At 33.3% G+C, this 13,069-nt stretch overlaps 1 protein-coding gene across 17 annotated transcripts in view; it reads right to left on the bottom strand.

Moving 5' to 3' along the window:
- Positions 1-13,069, bottom strand: part of Rbp (RIM-binding protein) — a 409,454-nt gene that overhangs the window by 228,678 nt on the left and 167,707 nt on the right. For all 17 annotated transcript variants that reach the window (XM_069827954.1, XM_069827942.1, XM_069827940.1 and 14 more), the window contains exon 3: positions 3,382-3,471. Coding sequence is in view for 16 of the 17 variants with exons in the window: in XM_069827942.1 (XP_069684043.1) it covers positions 3,382-3,471 (90 nt within the window). In the remaining variant the exon portion in view is untranslated. The remainder of the gene's footprint in view (positions 1-3,381; positions 3,472-13,069) is intronic.

Below are 13,069 nucleotides of genomic sequence, written 5' to 3'. Positions count from 1 at the left end.
AGCTAATGTAACATTTATAATTTTCCTGGAAACACTCGTTTATTCACAAACAGTTTTTGTCAATTATTATTCTAATCGGTTTAGATTAACGTAAAATATATTAACGGAGCTTCAGAATGGAACAAAAGAAACGTGTGGTATCAATGGTTTAAAGTTTACTGTCCAAAATAATTTATTAAGATTCTTCACCAGACAGGATTGTGATCATTGTGTTAAAGGGTGTCAGTATTTGAACTTCCTCGTCTAAAACGCGTCACTCTTCCTCTTTAATAAAAAATATAAGCAGATATCAACTTAAGGATAATTGTAATTATGTTATTACCACACGTTTCTTTAGTTTAAGAATGAAACTCTATATTTTAATCCAATAACTCAAGTTGCCTTTTAAATATTCCATATAAGTTATGTATGATTTTTATTGCCTCGAAAGTTACGTTTTATAGAAATTTCAAGATTTTTTTATAGACTGTGGACCTTTGGAACAATAATACTAAAGCAGTTTAAAAAATCGTATCAAATGTTTTCAGTAATTTTAAACTACGAAAACGATGATATCACTAATTAACCGTCAATGTGTATCTGAATGGTAATAATTTATTTTTGACAGCAAGTACGAGTACCACAACCGCAACTCTTAATGTTAGCCTAAACACTTACATACCTACATTTTAAAATTTAGACCTACTCAGAGAATCTATCTAACCTGGTCCACGCCATAGAGATTTCCAAATACGGACCTGTTAGCGTCCTAGGAGCGTTTGGCATTTCTGGCAACACAATCACCAACTCATATTTCATTTCAAGTAAGCGGTTCATCACTGAAGTTGGGAGTTTCATCTCGTAACAATATGCTGGATCAATCTTAGAGGGTCCTTTTTTGCTGAAATTCTTCTACTTTTCAGTTTTTCATTCGCAATGTTACTCTGGCTGCACACAAAACCACGAAATTATTTATTAGAACTTTTATATATAAATCAAAGTAAACACGCTTTTTAAAAGAGTTCAAAAGTGTTTCCAACAGTTAAATTTACTTACTTACTTTCTTCAAGTTCGCGATTGTGTGATCGCTTCAAATGGTCTAACAAATTCGAAGTACCTCCACCCTTAGAGTAAATTCGCCCACAAAGTTCACAGCGTGCGATTTTATTATCTTCAACTAAATTAAAGAATTTCCATGCGACGGATATACGATTTGGTGCCATTTAATTCCACTCACAACTACCCTCAGTCCGTACGCGCCGGTCGTCCTTGAGCTCTACGTCCTCCAACTTCGCTTCGCTCCGAACCACCGCATCCCTCCTTTGTTCCCTGTTCCTCCTACGATAGTATCGGAGATCACCGGTGGAGAGCTTTATTCGTAATCTCCGATTTCTCTGCGGTAGTAGTCACTCCGATGAGCAGCACTAAGTACGATGTGGCAATGTTGTACGCTGCCTTGCCCTCTCTATCTGTCTCTCTCGACGCAAACGCTAGCAGACTACTGCCTTCCGAATTGCCGTCGACTCTAGTGTATCTTAAGAGAAGTCGTTCAGTGTATCAAAAGAATTAAGAGCTATGCAAGGTGGAAGGGGACAGATGCACCAAAATTTAAGAGGTGATTCTACATGTTAAATATAACAAAACTTTTATCACATTTTTCATTCGATGAAGCACTGTCAAGCAGGAAAAAAATGGTCTTTGTCCAATGTTTGCAGCGCTCTATTGCGGTAATGGCCCGAGAGAAATGGCTGATTGTTATACAAGTTGATAGGTAACAATAATCTGAACAGTTAATGTTTTGAATATTTTGTTTGCAAATTAAACCGTTTAGCCATGAATTTAAATTGGATAATTGCGAAAATCGTTAAAATAAATCTTGCAACGCAGCGCACTGTCATACGTCACCGACAGAGTACATCATAGAAGGAGGAGAAGGTAAGGAGTGCAGGCCGCGATTGCTTAGACTCTAAGCAATCGCGGCCTGCACTCTAAGCCTTAGAGTTATTGCAGTAGCCGTGATGTTGCCAAATGCTTCAAAGAAACAATAATGATTTCCTCTAAAACGGTGAATGTTAGAGGAAAACTTATTTAGATTTTTCAGATCTCTCCTCATGATCTATTACCAGTTTCATTTTGGCGCAGAGGTTACCATAAAATTGCATCTTTTTTTTATACAAAATTTCACATGATTTTGAGTACCTACATGAAGCCCTTTCCATTTAAAATTTAAAATTTGCATCCAAAATGACGGCTTTTGAGATAGCTGAGGGCTAGAATCGAATGTGTCACTGTAGAGCATTTGGTCTTACAAATACTGGTAACATCTATTATAGTAATCGAAAATCAAGTATATGGAAGGTATTTGTATGGTTCCAGACTTTTGAGTCACGCTGTATTTCTAAATTTTCACGGAATGCATGTTTCCAGTTTCAGCAAACTTGTTACAGAACAAAACAGTTCGCATTGTATTCATATTCCGTATCTACAAACTGGTAAAGGCGCTGTGTCAGGGATATACCGGCAGGCAGAATACATCACCCATTTTCCAAAATGTAGAATGTTCTATTTTCGCTGACAGAGCTAAGGCCACAAGGCCTCCTACTCAACCAGCCTTAATCAATTGAGTTGTGGCATAGGATAATACACAATTAAATTATAATAATGTACAGTGAATGAATAAGACTACAGTTATATTGGTTCGAATGTTATTTTTGTTCCGATTTACAAATGGGGATTACGAATCTACGATAAAATAAGCAATTAATGAAGGCTATTCAATCTATTTTCTTTTCATATGAAGGAACATTCCGAAGTTAGTCCCAGCTCACAACAAATATTTCACTGTGGTTCACTCAAAGTATATCGTACGTGTCTCCTTTCACTTTAACATTAAACTACTCGTGATTACAAATCAAAAGATTGGTAGCACTGGTGTGTAGCTGCTTTCGATGCCGAGATATTATTGAGAGAGGGAGCGTGGCAAAAGTAATTTTATACGAAACTATGGCGCTCTCATGCCCGTAGCGAGGGAAGGTCACGACATTGGGCGTTGCCACGGTAGACACATTGGTTTATAATAATAATAATAATAATAATAATAATAATAATAATAATAATAATAATAATAATCATCATCATCATCATCATCCAAGGCACGACAGTCCATGAAGTACCATGACCGACCAGCTGGCTGTTGGCCTCACATCCACATGTCAAAGCAGAGGTGGACGATCATTCAACCATAATGGAGGTATCGTGTGGTTAGCACGATGATCCCCTCAACAGTTATAGCTGGCTTTCGTAACCGGGTTTCATAATAATAATAATAATAATAATAATAATAATAATAATAATAATAATAATAATATAGTAATAGTAATAATAATTAACCAGACAACTTACATTTTGCAGATGCTGAACCTGTTTTTGCAGGTCCGTGTTCTGGATTGTGAGCTCAGTGTTTTTTTCTAAAACACGCACCAGTTGATCCTCCTGAAAGAATAAAAAAAATGAAATTCAGCAAAACTATAAAATGAATTACTATTTATCTTGTTTTACTCACGATGTTAGGCTACAATTTTTCAATATTTATGAGCTGGTCAGGTATATTCTGGAAAATTTAATTTTGAAATTACTTCGTGTTTATATAAAAGACAAATAAAAGTAGCTTAGCCTATATACTGTATTTCCCATTTATTTTATGTGTACAGTGAAATCTCTCTATAACGGACACTTATTGGTACGCAAAAGTGTCCGTTAAAGAGAGGTGTAGGCACAAGAGAAGTTTCCAAAAAGAAAAGCATTTATAAGATAAATCAAACTATTGTATTACATGCTGAAATATAAACAGTACGTAATACTGTATTACATTTATTACGCAGCAGTATAAAATCAGGAATTACAACACTTACGAATATTTAACATAAAATCAACACATAGGTGCACTGATAATATGAAAACAGTGCTGAACAATTATTTCTGGAAATGAACTGACAATACTCGATTGTGTCGTACATTTGGATTTAGCAAATCACCGGTAGGCTACGTGTGAAGGAGATATGTGAAGTTGCCTGCATTCACCTTGGATACACAGAGTGCCTCAGCGTCGGTGTGCGTATGAGGGGGTCAGAAGCAAAGAGGTACAAGTGACATTTCTAATAACATGAATTAGGTGCGTCCAGGGAAAGCTAAATCATCTAAAACTCTATTGGCAAAGGGAATATATATTTTAACCAAATCACACACTAAAATTGAAATGAAAAATTCCACGAAATTTACGAAAGTTGAGTACTTTCAATCACATTTTCTAAAAAATAACAAATGCACTTATACCCCTTTGCTTTTGAACCTCTCGTATGTGAGTGCGCCTAGCTGGAGTTTAATGCATTAGACCAGGGAATGGTATATAGTTAAATCAGTCAATAACTAAACAAACTAATTAATTAATCGATAAATATATGTTTTATGAAAACATATCATAAAACATAACATATACTCCATCCATTCAAAAACATGGTATATAGTAACAAGCAAAACAAGTTTGATTATTGCACATGCGTGCACGAAATGTTTCGCGGTGTGGTATTCTGTTCAGTAGTAAAGGGACTATCAGACAGTGCAGTTGTGAATGTTTCTAATCTTCTGTAGTGCGTCAAACTATAATATTTAAACAGTTCATTATGAACAGAAATCAAATGGGCACCTGCTGTGGTGTTCCTGTTGCAGAGAACATAACACCAACCCAGTCAGTTTTGAATAGAACATCTAAGGCTCAACAGTCGTACAAAAACGGGTTATAATTTATTGCAGTTTTTGTGTTAACTGGCCTCTCTCAAAACAATGTTTGTTTGTTTGTTTTTTTTTTTAATTTGACGTCACACAGAATGAAATGTACCTGACTTCTATGATTTTCTTATGATAATTTATCAAATAAATAAGTATCTGGAAGATGTATTAAAGTTATATTATATTACTGAGAACTTTAACAAATGTATACCATATTTTGGAACAGAATTAATTACATCTTTCTATACCATATTTTGGAACAGAGGGAGAAACATAAAGTAACATAACATTAAACGTAACATAACATAAAACATATAACAACATAACATAATATTACGTAACATAACAAAGTAGCATAACACGACTAACCACAGGCCTGGCTCAGGCAGCAAGCGCGTTTGCATACAAATCCGAAGCTACTCTTGGCCATGGATTTCATTCCTTATTGCGCTCATTATCTCGTTGGGCTTTTTCGAGACTTTCCCAAACAGTAACACTAATATCAGTAATCTATGACGAATTTTCGACCCCATATCGCCAAAATATAATTTTTCTATCACTAATTCCATCGACGATAATCAGCCTGGTGGTTGATACAGCGCCGTTAAAAAACAAAAAAAAAAGGAGCCATAACATATATATATATATATATATATGTACTGAGATGCATATCACGACTCTTGCACTTTTATGATATCATTTTATAGTCGTCATTTTAACAAAAATGAAGAATTATGAAAGATGCGATCAAATACCGTATTTTCTCGAATACCACGCGCACTGTTTTTCCGAAATATATAAGTAAAAAAAATACGGATGCGCGGCTTATTAGAAATGAAGTTGGCAACATTGCTTCATTTTCCTATCGCGCAACTCCTAAGATGGTAGTGCATGCAACAATTGTTAAATTCTTTTTAATTGGTTATTTTATGACGCTGGTCCAACGCCGAAAGTTACTCAGCATTTACCAGGATATGAAATCGGGCCCGCTCGTTTCAGTCAGGCATGCTAACCGTTACTCCACAGCGGTGGACTTAACATTGTTAAGTGGCGAAAACATCGAAGAATGAAGTTAATAGTGGTAACAGGTATTTATTATAACAAACCAAAATAAAGGTAATTAATTTATTGACGCATGCTATTAATTTTGCATAAGGATGCACTGGAAGGAATGGTGAACCGAAGAAGAGTTCGGGGCAGAAGAAGATATCAGCTGATAGACGATATTAAGATATATGGATCATATGAGGAGACAAAGAGGAAGGCATAAAATAGGAAAGATTGGAGAAAGCTGGGTTTGCAGTGAAAGATCTGCCCTTGTGCAGAACAATGAATGAATGATATTGTGTAAACGGTCGACTAAGCGAGACAACTGACAAAGTGCAGTGCGTGCGCATAGGATGGGTTTGAAATGCGTCCTATTCCAGGATATTTATTATTAACGGAACTGTATTTGTGTTTCATTGTTTTTAACTTGTTGTGAATGCATTTGTTGAATGTTTTATTTTTTAATGTTTTTCCTATTTCAAAAGTGGGGTGCGCGGCTTATTCCAGGGCGCGGAGTATTTGAGAAAATATGACAAGTAATGTAAATATACTATCGTTACGACAGAAACATGAACAATGAGGTGAAAGAAAATACTTTTCAGTGGGCAATACATTTGATAAGAATGATAAAACTACAAATTTCCGATCAGTGCTCAGAATTGCGAAGAAGTGAAAGAGAAATCGAGGAAAAAGATGAGAAAAATAAATATTGGAAGGAAGGTGACCAGTAAACAGGAGAAAAAATTTCAAAGAACATAATGCGAGAAACTTATAATAGCTACACTGTGCTAGAAGAAATTGAAAATTCCTCCAATTCATTAAGGGACTAAGATGACGGCAGATACAACTTACTCTCATACTTCATCATCTACGTTCCAGCGTCTGTAGTTGAATCTAGTGCTCTATCCTCGTCCAAAGAGCACGGCCACAGTATTGGATATCGTGATAGATATTTTTAGAGTCGGTCCTTAAATAAGTTAGTCCAAAATTTCAGGAAATCGATACAGACAAAAGCGCATCTCTAAATGAAGATGGACGTAGTTCATTTCCACAGCTCTTCTGGGGAGGCTAGTATCCGAGTCACTCTAAAATTCAGAGAAGAACTGAGTACGGACAAATAGTACCGTATTTCCGATGTCGAGACAAGCCAAGTGCGTTGAATACCGAAATATTCATGAATACAAACACTAGTGTGCCAGATCACTATTATTATATGCTGAATCTCACTCTACTTTATCCCTGAATAGTCTCAAATTTATTGCAACTACATTTGATTTATAAATATTTCAACTTACTTGTTTATTACACTGAACAACAAGAATGTTTTTGCAATATTCATTTTGGATAACGGTCAGCTAAGCCCCTTATTAATAACTAGCCGTACCCGTGCGCTCCGCTGCACCTGTTAGAAATAAATATAAAGTAATTGCATAATTAAAATAGGACGTTTGATCCAGGGAACATTCGTGTTTGTTAGAAGGATAAATCGTTTAATATGTTACTTAATTGAAATTGTATTTAAATAATTAAATTGCGATCATTTTGGTCCAGAGACCACACATTTGGTGCAATGACAATTCCTTTAACATGTTTCTTATTTGTTATTACACGCAACCATAGTTTAATGAAGATTGACATATCATTTAGTTTTATTGTGTATACTTTATATTACTTGCTATATGGTTCCATTGAATTATGATAACTTAATTTTAACCCTTGTTTTCTACGTCTTCAGTAAATGGCGCTTGGCCCACTATGGTTCTGAAACCTTCAAATAACTTAAATAGTGATTCAGCATAAACAGTGATATGTAATTATATTTCTTTCTTTCGAAAATGAAAGAATTCACGATCTCCTATGTGCCATTGCCATGGAATGAATAAATGTGTTTTTTCTTCCTACTCAAAAATTTTATATTTTGCACATGGCAATTACTGCAGGAACAACAACGCTACAATCTGAGGCGGCGGTGAAAACGTATTGTATTGTTATTTTAAAAGTCTATCAGACCTACCAAATTTTGCATAGAATAAAACTTATCGGAAATCATTTTTAAAGAAACTTTTGTTATGTAACATTTTTCACAAAAAAACAATAATAAGCGAGATATTTCGATTTAATTCAGGCCCCGTTAAATGAAGTATTTTGAATGCCATATAGCCTAAAATCTAAATTACAACGAACTTAACTTATATTTCAATTTTCATCGAAATCCGTTCAGCCATTATCGCGTGAAAAGGTAACAAACAGACAGACAGACATACAAACAAAAATTTCAAAAAAGCGATTTTCGGTCTCAGGATGAATAATTATACATGTTAACACCAATTATTTTTGGAAAAGGGAAAATTAGCAGAAAATTTTCGGCTACATATTTATTATTATATTATATTATATTATATTATATTATATCGTCGCCTGAATGCAAGAACTAGGTAACTCGAAATTTGCGTTTTTTAGTTCCTCTTTTATAGCATAGCAAAAATCGCACAAAATGTAATCCAGGATCTAGGTAACTGATCGAACGATACCAGCGACATCTATTTTCCAATATAACAAATAGGTAAAAGAAAACGAGACATATTCCTTAGTGCAATAAATAAGTAAATAGGCGATGTCACAAAATATGAAAAATCAAGTTACCTAGTTCTTGCATAATATTATATTATATTATATTATATTATATTATATTATATTATATTATATTATATTATATTATATTATATTATATTATATTATATTATATTATATTATATAAAAAGTGCGTTGATAACGGATGTACTTCGATAAGAAAGTTTTTAATTTGTTGTGGGGGCTCTTGAATCTCAGAAGCAACAACCTTTACAACAGCGCAACATAATCTGCTTGGCTCATTACCCAATTTTTTTTTGCATTGCATTTATTGCATATTTAGTCTATTTTATGTATTTTAACACGATTTATTTGAGCATAGTTAAAATTTGAATTATAAAATAATGGATTGCTAAGCTAACGTACTATTACTGCATACTAAATCAATACACTCTCGTTGTTCATTAATTCTCTGAGATTAAAATGAGTGTGTACATAAATATTATTTTAAGAAATACAGAAAACGAATGTACAAAAAAGCCTATCAAATTTTCTGTACATAGGAATAGTTTAATAGCTTTCGATTGTTGCTGTCCAAGGCCCCTTTTTCGATTGTTGTTGCCCAAGGCCCCTTATAGACGAAGTCATTTGTTATTTCATTGCACCGTCTTAGATGGCGTTATTTTAATTTTAAAACTCATTTATCTCATTAAATATCAGTCCTATCAAAATTTTGTAAAGAATAAAACTTATCGGAAATCATTTTTAAAGAAACGTTTGTTATGTAACATTTTCATAAAAATCAATAATAAGCGAGATATTTCGATTCATTTAATTCAGGCCCCCTTATAACCCCCCTTTTAAATAAAGTATTTTGAATGCCATATAGCCTAAAATCTAAGTTACAAGGAACTTAATTTATATTCCAATTTTCATATAAATCGGTTCAGCCATTATCGCGTGAAAAGGTAACAAACATACAGACAGACATACAAACAAAAATTTCAAAAATTCTATTTTCGGTTTCAGGGTGATTAATTATATATGTTAGGACCAATCATTTTTGGAAAATCAAAAAGTATCAGAAAAATTTCGGCTACAGATTTATTATTAGTATAGATATCTGCTATGTCAATCACAAATAATAAATACTTGTTTTCAGATAATTGAGCACAAGACAGTTAACAAGAATAATTTACTTGCTTCATCAGAATTGGCCAATTCACAGCTTTTACTTTTACGACTCAACATTCAGTAATACTAGGTTTATGTAATTCTTAATTAATCATTGATTTTAATATTTACTAATGGTCAGCACACTGATACACATTGTTCACAGAGGTTTTCTCTATCATTATCAAAGAAGTTTGTTGGTAATAGTACAATGTACTTAAGATATCAATATATTAAGATTTAACTTTGTGTGCCATTACTACGTATTAAGATCCCCAGTATATTCATAGTTATGCAAGCTTACGATGATTTTTAACATTTGACAAGATCATGTTTTAATACATTTTATGATTAGTATTTGCCACCATGTTACATTTCTTATATTATCTTTTTAATATGATCAATGTTATTCCCAATATGAGGTTAAGTTTTGTAATTGATTTTAGATAGATATTTGCTCATACCTTGTACCTGAAGATGCCCCATGAGGGTGAAAATGTTAGTACTATAACTTAGTAAGATGTAAAAAATAAATTGTTTGTTTTATATAATTATTAGTGCCTAAGCCATAAGATTGAATAAACATTTGATTTTATTGACATTATTAATAAGAATTTTGCTCCGACTTAAAACAATGTGTCTCTTATGGTTTTCTGTGCGCTGATCCGAAAATGCATCTCTTTTTTTTTTTTTTTTTTTTTTGTATCACGTAAGGTTTTTAAGATATACTATAATTTCACTTTTCGATAAGTGCTCTCCCAGGAAACATCTGGCGCGGGTTGGGGGTTGTTTTTTATTTTTATTTTATTTTTGTAGGTTATTTTACGACGGTTTTTCAACATCTTAGTTATTTAGCGTCTGAATGAGATGAAGGTGATAATGCCGGTGAAATGAGTCCGGGGTCCAGCACCGAAAGTTACCCAGCATTTTCTCGTATTTGGTTGCGGGAAAAAACCGGAAAAAAACTCAACCAGGTAACTTTTCTCGACCGGGAGTTGAACCCGGTCCACCTGGTTTCGCGGCCAGACGCGCTAACCATTACTCCACGGTTGGGGGTTGTAAATCAAAACAAACCAAAAGCTAATGCATTTTATGAGTTTGACTTATTTCCGGTTTCTTATGGTTGTTAGCATGTTCTTTTGTACTTCTAATAAATAAACATATATTGGTACCTTCTATTAAGTAAATTTCATAACAGTTCAATGTGAGATATACACAATGAAGAAACAAGGGTGTGGTTTTTAGTATTTAAAAGAAAAGTTTAACAGTTTTAGTGAAGGGAAATTAAAAGGGGACATTTTCATTGGTCCACAAATTCACAAAATTATGGCTGACTCTTTGTTTGAGAAAAAACAATCCGTTACAGAAAAAATGGCGCGCTTTCAAAGATGTTTGTTCAAATTCCCTTGGAAATACTAGGACAGAAATTACATAGAACTGTTGTGGAAACTATATTAAGTACATATGAGAAACTGGGGTGTAATATGTCTCTCAAAATACACTTTTTACATTCTCATTTGAATTTCTTTCCTCCTAAACTTGGAGCGGTAAGCGACGAGTATGGAGAAAGATTTTATCAAGAAATATCTGGTAATTTTTTTCTGGTAATTTCCGATTTTCCAAAAATAATTATTTATTATTTATTTAAATTTAAATATACAGAATACAGAATATAATTACAACTGTAGAAATAGAAATAAAATAATACAATCAATATAAAAAGGAGATACAGTAATATTAACTCAAATATCTGAAATGGAAAGGTGATATAAAGGAAGACCATCACCCAGTATGCTTGCAGATTATTGTTGGTTCCTTTAAAAGACAGTCCCGGGTCTAGTTATGAACAGAAGTGATTCATAAAATTATTTTAAATGGAAGTTAAAATTCCGAGATTTTTCTCATATTCATGAAATATTTTTATTATGTTTTAAACTATGTAATATCATTTTTGCATCCAGTATACATTTTTTTCAATTATTAGGCATTTTGAATCCCTAGTGTGTTGTAATTTTATCAGTAGGCCTAGCAATAAAAAATTAAAAAAATAAGTTTTTTCATAAAGAATTCAATTCATTTTCCTTGAAAATGGTACTTGATGGGGCAATTTGAATTTTAAATTCAGATTTAGTGCACACATATTAGTAATATTCACCTATTTTTATTTCGGAGCAAAACAAAAAGTAAAATTTTGTTGTTCAGTGTTCTTATTAAATTGTATAGGCTAAACGTTAACTTTTGTGCGAGATCGTGCGTATTTGCTTGTTTTCCGCACAGAACCAATACGCGGTAAGTGTGAAATACCACATTCAGTATTCCCAACGTAACACACATAACAATTTCCCTCTTCTTACCGCTTAAGCGCGACATTCATTTTACTGCTTTAGGCTTTTAACATATTATTTTTAGAGACGTTTAACATAGTAATAATTATAAATTGGAAACTTACCACTGCAATTTCACCTAAATTGCAATGTTAATTATTGTTTTTAAATATTTGCAAAAATTAAGTAAAGTTTACTACTCCACGAAACTTATTGCATTCCTGATACAAGTAACATTAAGGAAGCCGTGAAAAAATCAACAAGATTCCAGATGCCGATGTTATTACCGCAATATGTTATATAAATAATATTGTTAAAATATTAGAATGAAAAATAAATCATTACATAACCTTATCGTTTGTTTTACGTTCGCATTTATAGACTGGGGGGGGGGGAAATACAGACGTATATCACGGCCTGCTGGAGTATAGTAAACACAGAAAACATTTTATAGCAACAATGTTGAAGAAAGATATTTTGGTTTTCCGAAGTTGCCGTCATTAAACAGAAACCAACATGGAGATTTCATTGCAACTAATTATAAATTCGTCTTTCAGGTATGTAATAAACTATCTTCGCACAAAATAATGTACGATACACGAGCGGTATATTTGTTTTCATGTTCTCGGAAGTTAAAAAAGCTCAACTACGTTTCGCTTTTTCAATCTTTTCCTCAATCATGAAAACGTCAACATACCGCTCTTGTAACGTATATTACTATTACGTAGGTACGCTTCCATTTCATCTTAACCAAGCTCAGAGAAGATACTTTACGACTATCTGGCCTGTGTCGTGACAAAATCGGTACCCAGTAACATGCAATAAGAGTGGGGGTGAGTTTTGCAACTGTAAACTTCAGTCGTCACTTCGCCTTGGCAAGGGACGCTTCATTCCTGAAGTTACTACTACCACACATGTTGTCATTGTTCACAGTGTAGTGCAAGAAGAAAATTGAGTGGTAATAGTTGAATAGTAATAATAGTGATATTACACTGATCAAGTAACATGAATCGGTACTTAAATTTCCTTTGCATCTATTTAATTTAATTTTTATGTATTGTTTACATTAAGCATTTTACAAACTCAACCATGTTTACGAAAACATGACAAAACCATTCGCTTCTGTTTAGAAAATAGAGACAAACTGATAAATATTGCTGCTTCTCTATCTTTGTTTCTCCTGTTCCTGA

The sequence above is a fragment of the Periplaneta americana genome, chromosome 6, assembly GCF_040183065.1.
Source record: "Periplaneta americana isolate PAMFEO1 chromosome 6, P.americana_PAMFEO1_priV1, whole genome shotgun sequence".
NCBI lineage: Eukaryota > Metazoa > Arthropoda > Insecta > Blattodea > Blattidae > Periplaneta > Periplaneta americana.
This window is presented reverse-complemented; position numbering and strand designations above follow the sequence as displayed.